We start from the raw sequence: 20,448 nt of genomic DNA, 5'->3' as shown, positions 1-20,448 counted from the left end.
TCAGACTTGAGGATTCTAGTTTATTTAAATCTAAAGTACCATAAAATAATACAATTACCGTTTTAGAAACGAAACAAAGTGATTTGGGATTGACAGCAAAATTATGTGAATACATGTATCCTGTTTCCTTTCTGACCTCCAATTAACAAAATCATCTCTTCTCAGCTGACATCCTTCATCTCAGTTATTCATTTCTCTTTATTTTAAAAAGTTGTTTTCCTCAGAGGATCACATGGTTTCCCTGACCGCCTCTTCATGGTTCTGATCCATGAGCTGAATATCCAAGGGAGGTTTTCATATTGTCCTCAAACACGTTTCTCTGTATGATAACTAATTATGTTGTCAAAGCGAGACGTCAGCTCTGTGTGCGGATTGATCCGTTCATCCAGCAGTGCGGAGCCTTGCTGATCCGAAGGCTGTTAACTGAGCTGTAATATGCATCGACGCAAAAATGCTATTACTTAATTTGCTGTTCCCTATCGATTACTTATTTCCCACTGAAAATGCCATTCTGCTCCTTGAGTATTCGATAACGACACCAAGATATTCTGTGACACATTATCAATAAAAAGGCAGCTGCGTTATTACTAGGACCCTTGTCAGCGGAGGTATTGAGGAGATCTGGCAGGAAGCACCGGCAGCAGAGAAGAGAAAAGAAATGTCAGGCAATCACGAAAAACGAGGAAGCTGAGTGCACTACCGGCCAGCTTTCTTGCAGAAAGAAAGTCTTAACTGGGCCAGAGGAATGGGGTAGTGCTGATTTTGCAAGCCCGGACAATGGGCCCAGTCTGCAAGCTCAGCCAGAACATCACATAACTCTCCGCTCTCATCATCTGCTGCTCACGGTTTCTCCCCCTCTCAGTCTTGTCTTCTTTTCAGATCAAGTATCCAAGTCACACTGAGTTCATTCTATCAGTGTGCTTAATTGCCCAGAAGTAATCATCAGCATCAGGTTTAGGGCATGCATGGTTCACATTAAAGGATTGAACTGTGCTTTCCTGTGAAAAGAGGTGGATCCAAAGGGATCTAATGTTATTGCTTTGTGTCAACAGATGCTGCGACCCTTTTTAAGAGATTGGCTTTAAATGTATTCACATTTTTTGTGACACTTTTACCACTCTGAGACGCCAGCCTGAGATGCTGATACAATTTTAAGATGATGCTGAGTTGGAACTCTATTGGAAATCTGACTAGCAGCCGAATGTTTCAATAGAACACTTGTACTGTTCATTTGTGCCACTTTAGGATGACCTGACCTATGAACTTTGACCCAATTAACATTTTCTTATTAGCATGTACTCTTATTGTCAAGAGCACAAGCTAGTTGAAAACGACGTGTCAATGGGCTATTAAATCTCAGAGCGCATTTGGTTCCACTGAGCATTACTGCACCTAAAAATAAGCTTGATTTTAATTGAATTAATCCTATGAGTGGATTATTTCTGCACAACCATAAAATGTAGATTGCTTTAGTGTCTTAAAACAGAAAAATCCATTGATAGCTGGTATTGACTTATTTCATCATCTTTCCTTCGAATGGAGGTCTCTAAAGAGGGCAAGAGGGAAAACTCAAGCTGTGAAAAATGACATGTATAGGGTGAAAGACACCATCCCGTCATGGCTCACCCTACCACAGATGTATGTTGAGCCCCTCAAGCCTTCTGGGTAAATGAGAACAAGCTCTTTGCTGATTGGATTAAAGCCTACGGTTTGGCAATGTGAGATTAAGGGAACATTAAAGAGAGGGAGTGACTGGGATCCATTTAAGAGTCTCTGTGTTCAAATCTATACGCATATACTTCCATCTCCAATAACTCATATATCCAACCCAACTTATAATTGACCCGTATCATCTTTTGCTATAATTCACTTCTGAGATATTGTAAGTGTGAGTTTGGCTAGGCTTGCATAAGTATTAGTGCTCTATTATGAACATTTCACATGGGTTGATTGGGATTGATCAGTGGTCCATACCGCTGCACAAGCCAATTAATGGCTGTCTCCTAGGGAGAGTCTGGTTGGTCGAGTCGCAATAGATGTAATTGCAATTAATTGTAAGAGTTAGTCTAAGTGATTTGGCCTTGTAAATCGGGCAAGCCGAGTGTCGGCTACATTTGAGAGGAGTCTTTCCCATCCGTCACAAGAAATTGTTTCTGTTCCTCCATCTTATAGGGTGTTTGTGTGCAAATTGAGGAAAGAACCAGAGTAGGAAGGGCTTGAGGAAAGTGTAAGTGCGGTAAAATCAGCCAGGGAAAAGTACTTCTTTAACAAGCAAATCTATTTACGACCCCTCTGAGACCCAAATGGACCGAGTTGCAATCTCATTCTGCTCCCTCTCATCACTTAGAGAGGTCATTGACTTCCCCAACAGGCATTGGCTCTTTGGGCTGACATCAGCTGGTGACTGGATGCTTGTACCAGAATTAATGTAATCAGTAATTACTGGATGAGCCGGAAGGGCAGTATGTCTGTAGGCTAACACATAAAAAAAAAAATAGCAGTGCAATAGCAGTTAAAATGTTCATACACTAGCGTTCAAAACTTTTTGTAAAAGATTTTTTGTTTTTGAAATAAAATTTTTTTATGCTAACCAAGGCTGCATTTTTGTGCATATTTGCTGCATATTGTGATATATTATTAGCATTTTATATAACTGTATTCTATTATATTTTAAAATGTAATTTATTTCTGTGATGGCAAAGCTGCATTTTCAACAGCCATTACTCCAGTCTTTAGTGTCACATTATTCTTCAGAAATTATTCTAATATGCAGATTTGGTGCTCAAGAAACAGCTGTTCATAACATTTTTGTGGAAACTTTGATACATTGATTCGTCAATGAATAGAAAGTTCAAAAGAACAGCAAATATTTTAGAAATCTTTTGTAACATTATAAATGTTTTTGCTGTCACTTTTGGTCAACTTTATGATTTTAAAAAATTACTGACCCAAACATTTTGAATGGTAGTCTATGTCCTGTTAAAATCATTTCTCGTCCTCATTTTTAATATGTTGTTTTCAGACACAGGAAAACAAATCTTCTTTTTAGTCGCAAAGGTAAAACTGCTTTTTAGAGAGGCTGTTGATGTCTACTGTTTTCTCTATTTATCCCTCTGTTTTATTTCCTAATTTAACTATGATTTTGGGGAAAAAAATTAAAGACCTACAGTATGGCAGCAGGGGCAAATGACTTCTGTTAGGACCAAGAACAGGGGGTGCATTTTCCCCTAAATTGCCCTATTTCCACAAATGGACTCTTATTGATTCTAAGAATGCATCCCCTCAAAACAGATAATCTGTTACTGCCATTTGCCTCCTCTAGTCACCACTTAAGTATAATTACCTAGAAGTCAATACAGCTGCCAGGCTGCTGCCACAGTTAACCTCTGAGTCACCACTCACCAGTCACAAGCATCCTGCTCAAATGTCCTCTCAGCCGGGCAGAATGACAGGGCTGTTGGTTTTTAATTAAACGATTGTCTTGTCAATTAGTAAAGATGTTCTTGGTGCTTAATGAGCTCAAGGCATCTTAAAGACAAGCTTTGGTCATCTGTAGATATGAGGCCGCAGAGGAACTGCATTAACTACAGCTAGATGCAGTTTAGCTATACATAAGGCAACTTTATTTACTGTAGCGTCTAATTTATGCCCTTTATGGACCATATTTTAATTAGTCATGGCAATATCTGGCTAAATAAATGTTATTCTGAACCATAGTGGTGGCCAAAATTGTTAGAACACCTGACAGATCTGAAAATATTGACCTTTTTTGCCTCCAAAACATTATTTCATTTCATAATGTTCATGAAACATGCAGATGGTTACTCTGCACAACAAATATCAGATGAAGTAAGTTGAATGTCAGAGAAATCAAGCAGTCATCAGCCACCACTTACACCAGATCGCACTCACCTGACTTTTGATCACCTGCACCTGCCGTTCCCAATCAAGTCGGATCCATTGGTGAGAAAGTGATGTAATGCTAAATTTCTCCAATGAACAAACAAACTCTTCAACGTTTGGGTGAACTATTTCTTTAATACCGTTTAAGAATATTTTTCTGGTGCCACGATGAAGGTTATTTCTGCTGTGATTTTACAAACTATGCCACAACCATTATAACTATCTGGTTAGTGATATACCTCCTCATCCACCGCCTCTAATAATAATATTGTATTAAAATATATAATTAATATACGCCTTTAGTGATATTGTGTGAGGCCATTTTGTTAAGCACTGACTCATTACCTGGAACAAAATGTGTTCTATTCAATATACTGAGGCCTTTCTGATTTGCTGATTATATTTTGTGATTACTATTTTAGGAACCTAAACCCTCGATTATGCTAACCACCACAATACATGCTCTGAATACACTGCCATATTGCAGCCAGCATTTAAGAAAATCAATTCACAGTTATGAATTGGCCTTGTCATAATCTCTCCAGGAGATAATGCATTTTCCAGCGCTGTCGGCTGATTTATACAGCAGATGACAAGCCATCCATGAAATATGTAACTCCCTGCATCTGACGGACTACTACAACCAGCACCATGATCAAACTGAGCTTGTGCCAAAAACCTGAGACATTAAGCTAAAGATGAATTTATCATACATGTTTTGCACTATATTGGTTTCTGTTTTAATCACCAGAGTTAATTAAAACTGTTTAGATTTTATTACAGATTTAAATTACATTGCTATAACGGATCGAGATAAGCATCACTCCATGACAAGATTTATAATTGCGGTGGCTGGATGTTTTGCCTGAAACAAACATCGCATCTTTATAGAACACAGTCCCCCCTGCCTACACAATAGAGTGGTTCATCACTTATATTTTATAAGTCAATATTATGTATGTGCATCTGCATAGCAAGGCCTTAAGCCAGTGGGGCTAATGAGTCTAATTGATGACCTCTAGTATTTCTACATAAAATAATTAGGAATCCGGCTCTGGGCCTATTAATCCTCGCAGAATAAACAGAATGCTTGACCAACAATCCCTCTTGATTATGGACAAGAAAAATTTTTTGATTAGAATTGATTTTCCCTTCCATTTTATTCAGCACTTATTCAATATTTTGCTTCTCAGTAAACCTCAGTTGCACTTTGACAGAGCGATTAAGGGAAATGTACAATTATTTTGTTGTTTTACTGCAATTTCCAGTCTTATTAATGCTAAGAATATTCAGGAGCATTTTTATTATTATTTTACCCTCAAAATGTTTAATAAGAGGTTTGATTGGATCCCAGATGCAGACACATTTGTTTACATGACTGTTATTTATGTGCTCCGTCCAATTCATGGGTGAATGGTTCTTTTAAGTCAGATCTTTTTTCCATTACTCATTTAAACTGGTTCTCATTTGCAAGTCAGCTCACGAATCAGACTGAATTGGTCCGAGCAGTTCGCTAGTCAACTCATTCACTGATCATTATTACCATTCGCAATAATAAGCCAAGCAGATTACACTTTTCCCCAGTTTCAAAAACAAAGCTTAATGCCAAGTCCCAGACTAAAATGTAAATCTGAGCTGTTTCGACTGAAAGAAACGGGCACTGATCTTAAAATATATCAATGCCTTTGTTTTGTCTCAAGGTGGACACCAACAATGTGTTTTTGCTAAGGCACGTTTATAAAAAATACTTAAATGTCCTAATTTAACTATGGCCTAGTCCTTATTCTAAGCCCTGTCTGTGAAACCAGGCCTTTAGGTTATTTGGACGGAACCTGATCGCTGATAGGGCCAAAAGTTAAATATCCTACAAGTTTAAGACCTGAGAAAGTTTTATTAACACACAAGATAGTCTGATTAAAATGAATAAAGTCCAGTGGTGTAAATGCATATAAGGTTAATGTTTAAATGCAAATTATGCCATTTAGGTTCTGACTTGGATGAATCATAAATGCAACAAACTGAATGAAGTAGAAACCAATCAACCATTATTAATAAAAAAGTAATAGCTATATGTGTGCACACATGGCTTTATTATAATGTTTGAGAGCATATAGCTGCAAGCAGCGATCTCGGGCCCAAGCCCCGGAGCCAACACCATCCCGGTGGCTTTAGGGAAACTGCACGGTGGGCTATATGCAGTTAAAGCAGGTAAATATCAGGACTAAGGTCTAAGTCAGAGTCATTTAAATAAGCCACATGCAGCCAGCTGATGCCAGTATGACGGATAACCACAACAGTCACATTCATGAAATGATGTAAATTCAGATGAATGTCATGTCACAGGATGCCATAGGTCAGTATAAGTGTCAAATTATTATTTGCAGCACAAAAAATATTTGCCACGCCGAAATGCCAGCAGTGACCACATGCTGACGCTGTTCTGTTATGACGTAAAGGAATCACTGAATCATTTTAACCGGTTCTTTAAAACGAATTGTTCTAAAGAATCGATTCGCGGAAATGACATGCACTATTGTTTATGACCCCACCTGTCGGATATTCATGGAAAAACACACGTAGCTTACTATTGTTCAGTTATCGCTTGTTTATCCTTTGGTTATCTGCCATCATAGATAAGTTTTTTAAATAGATATATGCATATATCTAACGAAACTCCTTTGGTCTCTTGAGTGGAAGTACAAAATCCGAAATATAACACGTGACACGATGCAGGAAATTAATCCATTTCCAATTATGTCAAGGTGTCTTATCGCTGTCTAGGTCCCATAAACTTGACAATTCAAAGTACGGTTTGTTGCTAAAACACAAGCCCACTCCGCACTTCCGTGGCTCTGCCCCCGATAACACGCCTCGGTGGGAAAGAAACATATGAAGGGTGGCGTCGGGTCTTACGGTTGTTGGTGTGGGTCTGCCTCACCGCGAGCGATTTTTGGGAATGTAACGTTACAGTCGTGACGCCTGTGAGGGTACTTAAGGGTACAGCTGATGCCCGGAGGGTATAAAGGGAGGTAAACTAGATGAGCCACACACATTCAGCCTATAATGTCAACACATGAAATGAAGTTGCAGCAGTCGAGTTGTCAAAGCGGAGTGAAAGCCAGCGTGACTTGCGTCGTCTCAGATCAGGAGGGATTGTACACACAAACTGATAAATCACGGTAGGCTACAAAGTTTCTGAAGTTTTCTTACTCATCTTCTCTCACACAATTACTGCTTTTCCTACTTTTCTCTGGCTCTTAAACTGACCCTCATCAACCTCCGCAGACAACATTATGGAAGTCTGTAGCTTTAAGCGGACAGGTTGAAGTTCTTACGTAATTAGAAGAGCTTGCGTAAAATTAGTTTGCTTAAAGATGTATCCAGTGTAGTTTTTCAACAGTTACAAATTATTTTACAGTCAAAGGATTCTAACAAGATGCCAATGGATTGAACATTGATTCAAGCATTGATCTCTTGTCTGGCACCACCCCAGTTATATAATACCTGTTGTTGCCTTGCACACACACAGAAATGCCTAGCTAAATAATCAATTTAAGACTTCAATTTAACTACATCTCAGTTTAATTGTTTCTGATGATTTTAAACACACCTCCACAATATCTAATGAGGTGTCTCTGGTGTTAATCTTTTGCTGAATGTTATCTCAACATGTCTCACCATGTTTATGGTAATACTTTAGCGCTTATGCAATTTGTTACACCCACATTGTCTCATTTTTTATATAATAATTTTAACAAATGGTAAATATTGCTATTAATTCAAATTAATGTTCAGCATTATTAGGAGAAATACAAGAAAGTCTTTTCTGTCTACTTGGCAACTACTGTAATCAAGTGAAATTTCACTCTCACTGCCATGTGTCGATATATTAAGAAAACATTAATGGGTGTTCCTATGAAGAATTTTTCTGAAGGGAGTGAACCTTTTGTGAACCTTAGTTTTTACTAAGTAACTGCAGACATGTGGTGTCTGTTGACACTCCAGCTCTCTGTAGACTGTATTGTAGCAGTATTGTAATGCTGAATCTTGATTAGTTTTCAGAATGCAAGTGAACATGAGAAGAAACATCATGGACCATTGGCTCAACACATCCACAACAAGAAAGATTTAGAAACTAGAACTACTGCTTCTTCACCATTGTTGCAGTTAACAGGTCAGCAGAAAAGCAGCAGAGGTGAGTTTGTATGACTGGATTATCAGATACATTTGTTTTCAGACACAAACTTTGGGTCATAACAGCTTATCATAAATTCATTTTTATGACATGCATTTAATGTAATATAAAGCGTGTGTGTGTGTGTGTGTGTGTGTGTGTGTGTGACACTCAACTGATCAGATTTGCAGATCAGGCAAATAATACTTCTCAGATCTAAGGAAGACCTCAATAGGACATCTGAGGAGCAAAGGAAATCTGCCAGATTCACTTCCACCATCTCTATCAGTCTTCCCAACAGAAGAAACAAAAAAGACACATCAGAGGAAAAAATACTGCAAGCTACAACTTACCTGTGAGTTTGATTTTTCTTTTTTTTTTCTTTTTTTACCTTGTCACACTGCTGTTGGGGGGGTCATGCTTCAGTGCTTCAAAAAGTTTAGTCTTCTCTTTTGTTTTTAACAAAATTGTATAGAATCAGCCATTTACCAGTTATCGGTTATAACATGAAAAAAAATTATCAGTTTATAGCATTGATCAAAATTCTAGTATTGCTTCTCTAGTTTAAAGTCCAATTTTATAATAACACCGGATCAACTGCTATAATAAACAAATTCAGTTAATGATAAAATTTGTAGCATTCACTTCAAAACTGTTATTCTTCCTATTAGTAAATATTTATGAAAATGTAATTCAACTTAATACAGACTGCACATAATAATATATTTTGTCTTGTAAATTATGCCATAGCACTTCGTGTTTTGTCATTTGCACAGTCCTAGCCAGAACAGCAAACGCCCTTTTGACCCATGACAGGCAGTAATAGTCCTTATATAGCAATAAGTCATGATTTAATGATGGTGAATGACAGTGTGAAAGTGTATAGGCAAAGATTTGCTGTTTGGCTGTACCGTATCTAGGTGTGTTCATGCTTTCAAATAGTGCTTACACCTTTATAAATTCTTTACACCTTGATCTTAAAAACAGTAAATAGACATTTATTGTGTAGTATTACAGAATCATGTTTAAAAGGTATGACATTATTGCTCTCTCATTTTTCAAAGTAGATATTAAACAGGGTTTTTTGTAAGTGGTATGTGTATCTGACATTATTGTGTGTGACACACTTTATACTCATTTTAAAACAGTTAAACCATGGACCCCTCCCTTCATGTCAGGCCAATGAATCGTTTACTCCTAAAATGCTTAAACTGAGAGAAAGGATGGAATGTCGTTGATCTTGTTTTCCAGCGTTGCCTTGCTGAATGTATAAAAGACATTGAACTAGAAGTATTTAGGGAGTAAGAGTAGTATGTGAAACATTGAATTAGACAAGAGATTTGTTTTCGTCATAGTTTTCACTGTTTGTTTGTTGCCTGAGGGAACTTATCTTTTGCTGGAATTTTGAAAAAATAAAAAAACAGTAATTTCTTTTTTTTTATCTACGTACTTTTATAATGTTTGCTCATTTAAAAAATCATATGCTAATTAAAAAGTATTTTCTCAAATTGACTGTTACAGCACACATGAAGCCGTCAAGAACACAGCTAATCAACACCACACAGAGGTAAGCATTCAAGCTAAGATGCAGACATAAGAGTTGGATTGTTTATCTTTTTAGTAAGAGAATGACTGATGTAAAGAGAAAATCTATGTCTTGCTAATCAATCATATCTTAAATATAATGAAATATCTTTATTGTACTGCCCTTTGAATACATTCCACTCCATGTTTGCATTTTTGACATGCAGAGTATTTTTCAGTGGAATGTAAAGCTCAAACAGGAAGTTAAAATGTCTGTTTAAACAGTTATGGAATGGGAGTGGCGATTTGTTCAAATACACGTGAGAAATATTTCTTGCAATTTTCCCAAGCAACTCTGAAATGCAATTTAGTAGTCTAAAATGTACAAATGCTACTGTGCTTGAATTAGTGCCTGTGTTTTGTACTATTTTTGGCACTAATCAAAAGCTTTGTTTCTTGTTCTGACAGCTAAGGGATGTGCTTTCACAAACTGACCAATGTAGCGAATCAACTGGTGAATTATTTAAGAATGGGGATGGCCCAAAAGCAAGCTTTGATGAAGACCGTTTTACCACTCTGCATCAACGTGGGACAAAGCAGGGACGAAATACAGGAATACAATACAACATAGGCCTTCATGAACAAACACAAATTGTCCACAACAACTCACAAAGACATTCTACTCATCCTGTTTGTGAGGTTCAAACAGAATTCAACAAGGAATCTGGAGCCAGCGACTGTGGAGAGAATGCTGCAACAACTCCACAATACCACAGTTATCTGACCTCCCTTGAAGTGGACAATGGTCTAAAAGCAAGCACTGATTCCCAGTTTTTTGCACACCATTCAGAAGTTGCAAACCAGGTCTTGTCATTAAACTCTTTACCTGTTCCTCATTCTGAAAATACCCCTGAGCCAGAACCTGGTTTTATTAATCCTACATCAGCTATGTTGTCATCAGCCCTGGCCTCAGTTCTTGCTCCACCTTGGAGTGGCCGCCTTCGAAGACCCAAGCAAGGCGGCAACGAAGTACAGCATGAACCCCAAGATTGTGGACAGAATGAGAACCCATATACCTTATTTCGCCAGAATCTGCAGCAACAACCGTTTCTTCCTTCCCAGAGGCGACCATCTGAACACATGTTGGCCAATGACAATGACATGCAGTTGACTGCAGGAACCAGCTATAACTCTCCTGACTGGCAAAAAGAGAACAATTCCCCGAACATTACAACTACAATACAGCCAAATAGACCTTTTACCAAGTCCTACTCTGTGGGCTTGATGTACAATAATACAGATTTGCACCCTTTTCCCACATCGCTGGACACTCGGCAGGTACCACATTTGGCCCATTCAGGGTACAGAATATCAAACACTGGAGATGAGCATGAGTCTTACAAATCATTGAGCTCTAAGCCAACAACAAGCAGCCTACTTCTTTCCTTGAGGAGGTCAAATTTGAAAAACTCCAGTGCTGAGCCCACACAATCAGAGACTCGGATGACTAGGTCTGATAGGTCCCTTACGTTGCCTAGCAGAGTTGTTCTGAAAACTCCATCATTTGCCCATCCTGTCTCTGCTGATGCCCAAATCCCTGAATACCCAGACACTCCTGCAAGAACAGAGGAAATAACAGTCAGTCAGTTCCCTTTCTCACCTAGAATTAGGAGTAGAGTGCCATTAAGGGCATCACTGTTTCTAAACAAACCAGAGACAGAAATTTCAAAGAGACTAGAAGCTTCTGTTGCCAAAGCAGAGGAGGAACATTTCCCACACTCCACAACCAAAACCAGCCAACTTGGGGTTCTCAGAGCCCAACAACGTTCTTATTCAGTTCTTTTGAGGGAATATTCCAGTACAGAGGACTTCGATGCAGTGCAACAAAATACTGCCAGCAACACCAACCTGCAAAACTCCAATATGACCAAACAACAAGTAACTCCAGAAAGCACAATTTCTCCCAAAGATTCAACAAATTGTAATGTTCAACAATCTGGCTTTAATGCCCAAAAATTAAAATCACAAAGCACACACAATATAATAACCAGCAGTTCTTCAGGCACAAGCACCTTCACAGACAGGCTTAACTACTCACCAAGGAAAGACTCTTCTGTAGATGGAACAAGTCCCACAAATGTATATCTGGACTCTAAGAAACATTCTCAGTCAAGTCAAAGCACGATGGATCTTTCAAGCCCTCTTTCTCCAAGCAGACCTCTTAGAAGTGTAAGAGGACAGAGCATTTATTCATACCTACGGGAGTACAGCCCGGCAGTGTCCACCCCTTCCCCTTCCACCCCTTCTTCCCACATACAGAGAGGTGAAACATCACCTCCTAAACAAGAGAGAGGCGTAACACTGCAGTGTGACCGTAAAACACTTCCCTCAAAATTTTCATTTGACTTCAACCCTTTTGTGCCACAGGTACAACCATTACAAAGAAGCTCTTATGAGTCTCATATAGCACCAGCTCAATCTCTGCCTCCTGATTTTGGACGAAGATCAGCACCTCGTCTCAGTACATCTCCATATTCTAGCCTCATCTCCTCACGACCTACACTCAACAACACTTTACAAGAACTACCCTCTCCGCCTGTGCCCAAAACTAATTCCCGATCTACATCTTATGATATTGTAACCACTCCTGTAGACTTCATAAAAAGTCATCCAAGCTCTTCACTGTCCACATACACAAGCATAATAAGAAGACCAAAGGAACAGTTAGCTTCTACTAACAGGGAACAGAGGACAGCAGTTCAAGCTTACACAAGCGCCCTAGATAATCACAAACCTGCCCAGCCATGCCTCTTACAAGTTGCACCAGATGCAAGTTTTGTCATGGAAAGCCAAAGCGCTAATATAAGCCCACACCCAAGGCAGCCCAACACAGGCTCTAACAACTTCTTTCATCAGGAGCATGGTGGCCTGATGGAACTTCAGCTTGATGAGTGTAATGCATTCCCCAAGCACAGGCTGAGTGAGAAAGGGAAGTATTTATTAACTGATGAGCTCAAAGTAGAAAGTGAGACTCCACTGACAGCTGAGAAAGAGATTCCTGCTGTGCATATGCATGAGAAATTGCAGGAAATGCAAAGTTCCAATTCAAAAAAAGGTCTCTTTAGTTCAAGAGTTAAGAAAGACAAAGAAACTGTCTTTTCTTCAGCTTCTTTGACAGACAAAGAGGATGTTAGTCCCCAGTATTTAAAAACCAAAAGGCATTTGCCAGTGTTTAGAACGAACAGCAGGATTGACCAGGTGTTAAATCGTTTGAAACTGACATTTGGTGTCAAACGTTCAGACAGCTCACTTGACACACTACCAAAAAAGAACAAGAGTCCCACTCAACAGCCCTCAGATACTGAGACTTTTGAAAGTCCCAAGACAGAGGAGAAAACATGTTCTGAGAGCCACCTGGTACCCTCTAACTCCTCTTTAACAACTGATAAAACCTCTTTAGGTTCATTGTCACTACAAACATTAAAGAAATCTGAGAATGCATTAAGTATGGGTGGGCAAAATAAGTCTAAGGCTGAAATAAATTATTATGGGTGCACACGGGAGGCCCCCAACTCGTCCTTGACCACCGATAAAGCATCTTTTGCCTCTTTTGGGTCCTTGTCGCCACTTACATTAAAGAAATCTGAGAATACTTTACATATGGATTGGCAAAATAGATCTACAACTGAACAAAAGGGTTCTGAGTGCACATGGGAGGACCCCAACTCATCTTTGACCACGGATAAAACCTCTTTTGCTGCTTATGGGTCTTTGTCACCACTTACATTAAGGGAATCTGAGAATACTTTAAATATGGACTGGCACAACAGATCTACAACTGAACAAAAGGGTTCTGGGTGCACATGGGAGGACCCCAACTCATCTTTGACCACCAATAAAGCCTCTTTTGAGTCCTTGTCACCCTTAACGTTAAATAAATCATCTGAGAATAAATTAAATGTTGATCAGCAAAAGAGGCATAGCGATGAAACTGGAATATCTTATGGTAGAAGCTTTAGTCCACAGAGGCAAAAGGCCCAAAGTATGAATCGTTCTGCCACCTTGCCACATTACAGAAAATCTTCTGTCGGTCCCCCATCGCCCTTTTATTTGTTTGATGTTGATTCAGAAGACATTCAGAATAACCATGTGTTTTATAGTCCATTGAGCAAAAAAACAAATTCACTTTGTGAGTCTGATGACCTCTCTCCTCAGAGCGCCACCAAGAGTCCTGTGCAGCAAAACCTTGTGAGGTCTCGCTTGTCCTCATCATGTGCTGATTTAAAGTATGGTCTACACAGTGGACGATCTTTCTCAGTAAGCAGTGTGGTTTCAAGCCGCCCATCAGGTCCTGGAAGAATCTCAACAAGCAGCATCGGCGACCTCTCAAGTTTGGATGACTTTGTGCCGAAGAGGAATTATACAGTAGTTGACTCTGAAATGAGTAGTAGCCATTCCCCAATCTATGATGCCAAATCTATCACTGGTAAACAGTCTCAATCTGGATATACAGATGATCTTGATCTTGATCATGATGATGCAGACCCAACCCCACCTCCATCACCAACTATGTCCTCTTCACCTCGTCGGATATCCCAGGCTCCTTCTGTGTCTTCCCCCATATGGACAACTCCAGAAAATCTGTCTCCTCCTCGTGGAATCCTGTCATCAAGGAGCTACACCACCAACATGACTGTTTTTGAGGAGTCTGATTCTGATACCACAACTGATGATGAATACTATCTTGATAATGCTGATGCTGTAGAAACAGAACTTTAGAGGAGAGAATGATGTGTTGTTTAATTCCATCATGTTACATATACTGGGGGGGTTCTATGCATAGGCTCTTCTATGACAAAGCTGCAGCAAAGTTAGGCCTCTGTCAAACCAATCTAAATTGTAAAAACAACTAGAAATCCAGATTGTATATGAATAGAGGGAATTATAATTATATCAGAACTATAAGACCATGTTGATTTCATATGTCTTGTTAAATGAAATATAATGGGTTTTTGAATACTTTAGTGCTTGAGGATAACAATGTTTGATTTCATTATGAATGTATTTACAATACAGTACAATGCACTGTTTTATATATATATATATATATATATATTCTGGCTCTTGAGGCTTTGAAATGCTGAATTCTCACGTCGTTCTTTTTATTGAGGCTTGCCTCCTGTAAGTTATTGGCTGTTTCATTCACTGTGGCATTTGAAAGCACAGCATATCAGTCACAATACAGGATTTTCCTGACAGACATTCTATATAATCAGAAGCTGCCAACCAAGAAACTGAACCCCAACTATGTTTAACAAATGTATTTGATTTTTTTTTCAATGCTGCTCCTTTAACAGAAAAAATATAGAATAGAAAAGAGAAAAATGTTATATTGGTGCCCGCAACACTGATGATTCTACATTAATTATGGCTAAGTCTGTAAAGAAGATGATAGATGTCTGCTATCCGTTTGATATTATTGTTAAAAGTATGAAAGTGTTATTGAAAACTGGCTGATCCTCATCCACGACTTGTTAATTTGAGGTTAAAACACAGGACCTCTCAAAATCTATGCAAAAGACGTACCACAGATGAACTAAGCATTCTTAAATAAGACCTCACGGTTGATTTTATTTGCTGTATAATTTAATTTTGCTGTTTGTGTGTGGCTTTCAGTGTAATTTTAATTGATCATTTATTGTGCAGGGCAGGGGGTTGGGGCATCATTTCTCCCCTAAAGCCTTAGGAACCTTCATAATGAGATGTCAATTGCAGCACTGACCTACATATGTAAGGTCCTTTTTGTATGGTCATTTCTTGAATGTCTTCATTAAAACAGTTATATTTATGAACATTTAATATATTAACTAAATTGTATTTTTCCTAACACAGAAGTAGAAGAATATTGATCACTTGTAATTAGACGGTAAATGACTAACTTTGCACAAGATGGTTAACTGCTATGCAAACATTTGATTAGCAAGTACACTCTAGTCTTAGGTAACTTGTTCTCTAATAACACAGAAACTCTTTAATTACAGCTCATTAGGGAAACTACTTGTCATGTCACAACCTGCCATAATTGTACAATAAACAGTTATGACTATGAGTGATGCAAAATTGACAAATTTTATCAAAGTTTCAGTAATGGCTGGCAGGTTTGCGCAACAAGCAAGAGGCCCGTTTTGTTAAAAGAAAAAAAAAAACAGTATTATTTTTTGACGAATTAGTGAACGATTCAATGATGCAATTCAATAAAACTGAACTTTTCGCCACCTAGTCGTAACGAGTCGTAATCTTCAAGTTTTCCATTAAAAAAAATGTTTTTGGATAGAATCTTGTATTTCTAGATTTGTAGCATTGAGTTAATGAGTCTGTTTTCACGTTGCTTTGGTAACGGCTGTTGTAGGAGTGCAGTCACCCGTCCCAATAAACGAAGCAAGTCATACTGTATGTCTGTACTTTATTTTTTAACTCCCTCAATGTTAAGTTTAGTCTTTGGTTGCAGTTTTAGCTGCCTTTACGGTTTTTACTTCAGCTTGTCGATGTCGTTGTGAAAATCCAGTTCACGCTTTTGTTTACTTTTCGATAATAACCGGATGGGTTTGATTTGAATATTATATACCATACGCATAAAACGCTTTATTTTCAATACATTGCCTATTTTAAGCACCTTCTACCTATTAAAATATTTTAATTCAGGTATTTTAAGCATATTGGCTAATCTGTTTCTTGAGAATGTAGAGGACTCCAGAGATCAAGTAAGTAACTTTTTGTGGGCAGAGTGGTTTATTAAAAGCAACTGTCTTAATTTTGAATTGAGTATATGGATGGAGTTAAATGTAGCCTAATAATCCAATAAAATAATCATAATCCTAGCTGAATAAACCCATTTCCTTTTCCTTGACATGGCAAAGGTTTATAATCAGGGTGCAGAGCTTTAGCCTCAGTTAAACAGTATCCTTTTTCTCTCTCTCTCAGAATTGTGCCTTTTCGGCTAATTGAAATGTAAATCTATGTTAATGTTTCACAGGAGAAACTTTTTTCTCTCTCTCTTTTTATCCTTCAGCAGCATGTGCTAGCATGAACAAGAAAATGACTGAACACACATACTCTTTTGACAGGTATGAAATACAGCAAAACATACAGACTCATTTCTAAATGAGTGAAGCAAGCAATAGAAAAAAACTGTCAATCATTTTTTTCCCCTTTAGGCATCACTCAACAACTCCAGCTGGGGAAACTACATCAGACACTAATGTCATACTTGTCCCACAGCTGGAAACAGTTTTCAGCAGAGCAGCCAGGATCATCCAGCGAGCATGGAGGAAACATGTTGTTAGTGATCACACTCAACTTTAATGTTACATTTTCTCCAACATGATTGAATGCATGAATAAAAAGTAGTGCATACTATGCTTGTAGGATACTGCTGTTTTCAAGCACCTCAAGAAACTAGTCAGCTTTCATAATCAAGGGGATCCACGCCTCCTTCTTAAATTTATTAACCCTGCAGAGGTAAGTTTGTTACAATGCATGTGTGAAGCTTAATTGAGATGTTTTACCAATTTTTTTTTTAAAAAGCATATGCTTCAATGTTTTGTTGTAGGCTAATATTCTGGATGCTGCTTCAGGGGCGCTTATCCGATTCAGACTGGGTGGGGTGAGTTCTGATGTTATTCATCTTTCCATGATTAGATGGTTATTTGTACTCAAGAACATGCTGTCATGTGTTATTGTGTTCTGCTCTAGAAAGTTACGTTATTGAAAATCTAATTATAAGCAAACAGACACGTTACAACAAATTGCAAATTACTTACTAATGTTTATAAAATTCCAGCCAACCTATCCTCCAAATATCTACTTTAAAATATACACTCGTGCACCCATTGTGGACATGTGTGCCTCCAGTCCTAAAGATTACACACAGCTAAAGAAACCTGCTCCATGCCAGATTCATAATGGCCGACTGATGATCAATGGCAGGGATGATCACTCTGGGTGGTACCAGCGGGTAGAGAACAATGGCTGGAGGATTTTGTCTTGCAAGGTGACATTTCCAGTTTTAATACTTTCATTTTCATTTAACCTTTTGTATATCAATGCAACTCAGTAAATAAAACATATCCAACCAAACATTCAGCAGCCATTACTGCACTCCATAATTACATTTTAAAATATATTACAACTGAAAAGTTATTTTAAATTGTAATAAATAATATGACTGTTTTTACTGTATTTTTGATTAAATAAATGCAGCCTTGATCAGCATAAGAGACTAATTTCTACTGTTTCATGTACAATTTCATGTACAACAGTCAGAAAAAATATACAAATGTTGCCTAAGCATTATATGTCTTATCATTGCCTTTTTGATTAAAGATTTCAGTGTTTGAAGACCCAATAACTCAAGATACCAATGTTAAGAAGATGCAATTCCATCACTGCAAAATCCATCGGCGCCAAGATGTTGCAAGAAAAAGGAAGATTCGGAAAATTGAATGGATGAGAAAAATGTAATGTATTTTTAAAATGTTAAAGTAGCTGTTTGATTGTTTGTGGTAGGTGATAAGATGTGTTCTGCAGAGCTAATCATACAGAAAATTTGAAATATGTTATGGATGACGGCATAATAGTAAACACAGATCTTGTGCACAGGTATTCTGAGGGTCTCCTGCATGCTGATACAGAACACAGCGAAACAGCTCTGCTGGGGCAAAACTCCACAGAGCTGATGGATTCCTTTGAACAGATTGGACCAGATTCAGTTTCTGAGCAGGAAGTGGATGAGCTGCTCACATGGACCAAAGCTCTCAATTTTGATGAGTAATTGAGCTAATATCACATTAGATGTGATATACTGTACTTGGCATCATCAAGTTTTCATCATCATGGTAGTCATAAAATATCCCATTTAGAATATTTGCTTGTCTCTCAGGTATATCAATGAATGGAGGAATATGGGTACCAGTAAATGCTGCATATTTATCAAAGGTAAGACTTTTGGGGTTTCCCTCATTCAGCTTTATGTATGAAATAAACACTTTTGTTGCATTGTAGCTCTCTCTACTGGTCAAAATGGGTATCCACACTTCTACTTTTCTCGCCATAGATAGGCTGTCGGATAGTGACCAGAAGGACCTTGCTTGTGTATCTGTGCGTGATATTTGTGAGATTCCTCAGATCAGTCAGGATCCAGTGGTGAGCCAACATCTGGATCACATCTGAGGCTGGAATGTATCGTGCAGCTCTAGTACTATTTTGCAGAATATGATTTATTAATTTGAATAAATAAAGCAGGTCTTGTGTTTCGACTGGTTTTGTGTGGTCACTGTTCAAATATATTTTAAATATATGATTAATCCTCTCCTCAAAAGTATTTTACAGCGGTATACAGGGTTGTTAACTAAAAACACAAATTTCCATTACTTATATAAATAATCAATTAACTGAAATGTATATATTATTACAATCAACATTTCAGCAAGTTGACAAGTTTTTCGTTTGAATTTGAAGTACTACAATAACTAAAATAAAGGCCTGTAGCCAATTTAAACCAATTAAATTATTTAAATATGAACAAAAAAAATATATAAAAATAAAATATAATTCAAAATATTAACAAAAACTATAATGGTATATTAATGTCTAAACTAAAACACCGATTTACTCGAAATTAGATGCGGTATCATAGAAATAGGATGACCCAGGGCCAGCAAACCTCTGGCGAGACATTCTGAATTACCGCGAGACTCGCGAAGGTGGCGCGCAGCCAATCGGATTTCTCTTTTTCGTCGGGGGCGTGTTTTGCGCTGTTCGCAGTAATGGCGACCTACAAAGAGGCTCCTTTGGCCACTCGGCCAAAAACATTAGATCCAGCCGAATATTTCAATCTTTCACCTGAATACCGGCGGGCTGAGGAGAAGAGAGCGGCTCTGCGAGCACAACTGAAGAGGCAGTATCTGCAGCAGCTCAACAATCCTCACAGGAAAGAGCTGATTGTAAGACGAACCAAATATCACAATCTGCAAACAGGTGCAATTAAGCTATAGACAGCTTTTATTTCATATTGTACTAGTTTATAATTTTATGATGTTTTAGCAACTAATTATTTAGTGTAGTACATTCATGTTTCAGAAATCTAGGATGTTTTATATTGAATCCGCAGTGAGTGACCTTCACTGATCGCTGGCTAGCAGCTACTGCCTGGCCGGTTGTTTTGATCCCCATGTCTTTATTTGAAAATATTTGATTTAAGTTTCTAATAGACCACACTCTTATTCAGAATGCATCCTCCTGGGTGTGATGTTTGCTACATTATTGTTTACAATCCTGACAAATGCATTATTGAAACTTCCAGAAGGTAACCTGACACATGTAACAGTTTGATCAAGTCATCAACCTCCATGTGTTTGTATTCGTAGGAGGATCCTGCTCTTACACGGTGGACGTATGCACGCACCAATAACAACTACTTCAGACCAACTGCTAAAACTTCATTGATTGGTGGCTTGTTTGGAGTTCTACCCCTTTTCGTCTTGTATGTGGTGTTTAAAACAGACCGGGTGAGTTGAAGCTGTATGAATTCACTTCCTATTCGGTATTTATGTCAAAGTTGCAGTGGTTATATCATTTTAACCCTGTTTTTCCCCATTTTTCCAGGACAAAAGGGAGGCCAAGATTAAGGCAGGGACCTATGAGCGCCCCTATAAACTGTCAACCTAAATTTTTTTATTTAATTGTTTATTGTAACACGGAGTGCTTGTTATTATATGCTAAATAAAATACTTTATTGTTGAAAGTTTCTTTATCACTGTTATTGAAGAAAAATAAGAAATCACACAGTA

The 20,448-nt window shown here is 38.1% G+C and overlaps 3 protein-coding genes across 6 annotated transcripts; all 3 read left to right on the top strand.

Moving 5' to 3' along the window:
- Window positions 1-6,790: 6,790 nt before the first annotated feature.
- Window positions 6,791-14,487, top strand: LOC306864675 (uncharacterized protein). Its single transcript, XM_079408830.1, has 5 exons — window positions 6,791-7,082; window positions 7,959-8,098; window positions 8,261-8,432; window positions 9,599-9,644; window positions 10,070-14,487. Exons 1-5 carry the CDS (start codon window positions 6,967-6,969, stop codon window positions 14,378-14,380), a joined length of 4,785 nt encoding a protein of 1,594 aa, XP_079264956.1. The 5' UTR covers window positions 6,791-6,966; the 3' UTR covers window positions 14,381-14,487.
- Window positions 14,488-15,319: 832 nt separating this feature from the next.
- On the top strand, window positions 15,320-18,913 carry LOC306864676 (protein MFI-like). 4 transcript variants are annotated; one of them, XM_079408833.1, is made up of 11 exons: window positions 15,994-16,051; window positions 16,304-16,362; window positions 16,671-16,725; window positions 16,816-16,939; window positions 17,027-17,119; window positions 17,211-17,264; window positions 17,442-17,651; window positions 17,984-18,117; window positions 18,260-18,427; window positions 18,540-18,595; window positions 18,714-18,913. In XM_079408833.1, the coding sequence occupies exons 3-11, from the start codon at window positions 16,685-16,687 to the stop codon at window positions 18,827-18,829; spliced, it is 996 nt and encodes a 331-aa protein (XP_079264959.1). In that variant the 5' UTR covers window positions 15,994-16,051; window positions 16,304-16,362; window positions 16,671-16,684; the 3' UTR covers window positions 18,830-18,913. The 4 variants fall into 4 exon arrangements, with proteins under 4 accessions (XP_079264957.1, XP_079264959.1, XP_079264958.1 ...); XM_079408831.1 differs by lacking the exons at window positions 15,994-16,051; window positions 16,304-16,362 and adding an exon at window positions 15,320-15,391; XM_079408832.1 differs by having other exon boundaries at window positions 16,015-16,362.
- A 490-nt stretch (window positions 18,914-19,403) lies between these two features.
- LOC306865203 (NADH dehydrogenase [ubiquinone] 1 beta subcomplex subunit 4-like) lies at window positions 19,404-20,405 on the top strand. Its single transcript, XM_079409670.1, has 3 exons — window positions 19,404-19,602; window positions 20,026-20,166; window positions 20,264-20,405. Exons 1-3 carry the CDS (start codon window positions 19,426-19,428, stop codon window positions 20,324-20,326), a joined length of 381 nt encoding a protein of 126 aa, XP_079265796.1. The 5' UTR covers window positions 19,404-19,425; the 3' UTR covers window positions 20,327-20,405.
- Window positions 20,406-20,448: the final 43 nt, after the last annotated feature.

The sequence above is a fragment of the Barbus barbus genome (assembly GCF_936440315.1).
Source record: "Barbus barbus genome assembly, chromosome: 46".
Taxonomy (NCBI): domain Eukaryota; kingdom Metazoa; phylum Chordata; class Actinopteri; order Cypriniformes; family Cyprinidae; genus Barbus; species Barbus barbus.
This window is presented reverse-complemented; position numbering and strand designations above follow the sequence as displayed.

Excerpts from the sequence above, each read along its gene's own strand:
- LOC306864675 (XM_079408830.1), top strand. The coding sequence starts at position 6,967 with ATGTCAACACATGAAATGAAGTTGCAGCAGTCGAGTTGTCAAAGCGGA. Across the intron at positions 8,099-8,260 it reads TCAGCAGAAAAGCAGCAGAG|ATTTGCAGATCAGGCAAATA; the intron begins GTGAGTTTGTAT and ends TCAACTGATCAG. Across the intron at positions 8,433-9,598 it reads CTGCAAGCTACAACTTACCT|CACACATGAAGCCGTCAAGA; the intron begins GTGAGTTTGATT and ends TGACTGTTACAG.
- LOC306864676 (XM_079408831.1), top strand. The coding sequence starts at position 15,364 with ATGTCAATTGCAGCACTGACCTACATAT. Across the intron at positions 16,726-16,815 it reads CACACATACTCTTTTGACAG|GCATCACTCAACAACTCCAG; the intron begins GTATGAAATACA and ends TTTCCCCTTTAG. Across the intron at positions 17,652-17,983 it reads GGAGGATTTTGTCTTGCAAG|ATTTCAGTGTTTGAAGACCC; the intron begins GTGACATTTCCA and ends TTTTGATTAAAG.
- LOC306865203 (XM_079409670.1), top strand. The coding sequence starts at position 19,426 with ATGGCGACCTACAAAGAGGCTCCTTTGGCCACTCGGCCAAAAACATTA. Across the intron at positions 19,603-20,025 it reads CTCACAGGAAAGAGCTGATT|GAGGATCCTGCTCTTACACG; the intron begins GTAAGACGAACC and ends TTGTATTCGTAG. Across the intron at positions 20,167-20,263 it reads TGGTGTTTAAAACAGACCGG|GACAAAAGGGAGGCCAAGAT; the intron begins GTGAGTTGAAGC and ends CCATTTTTCCAG.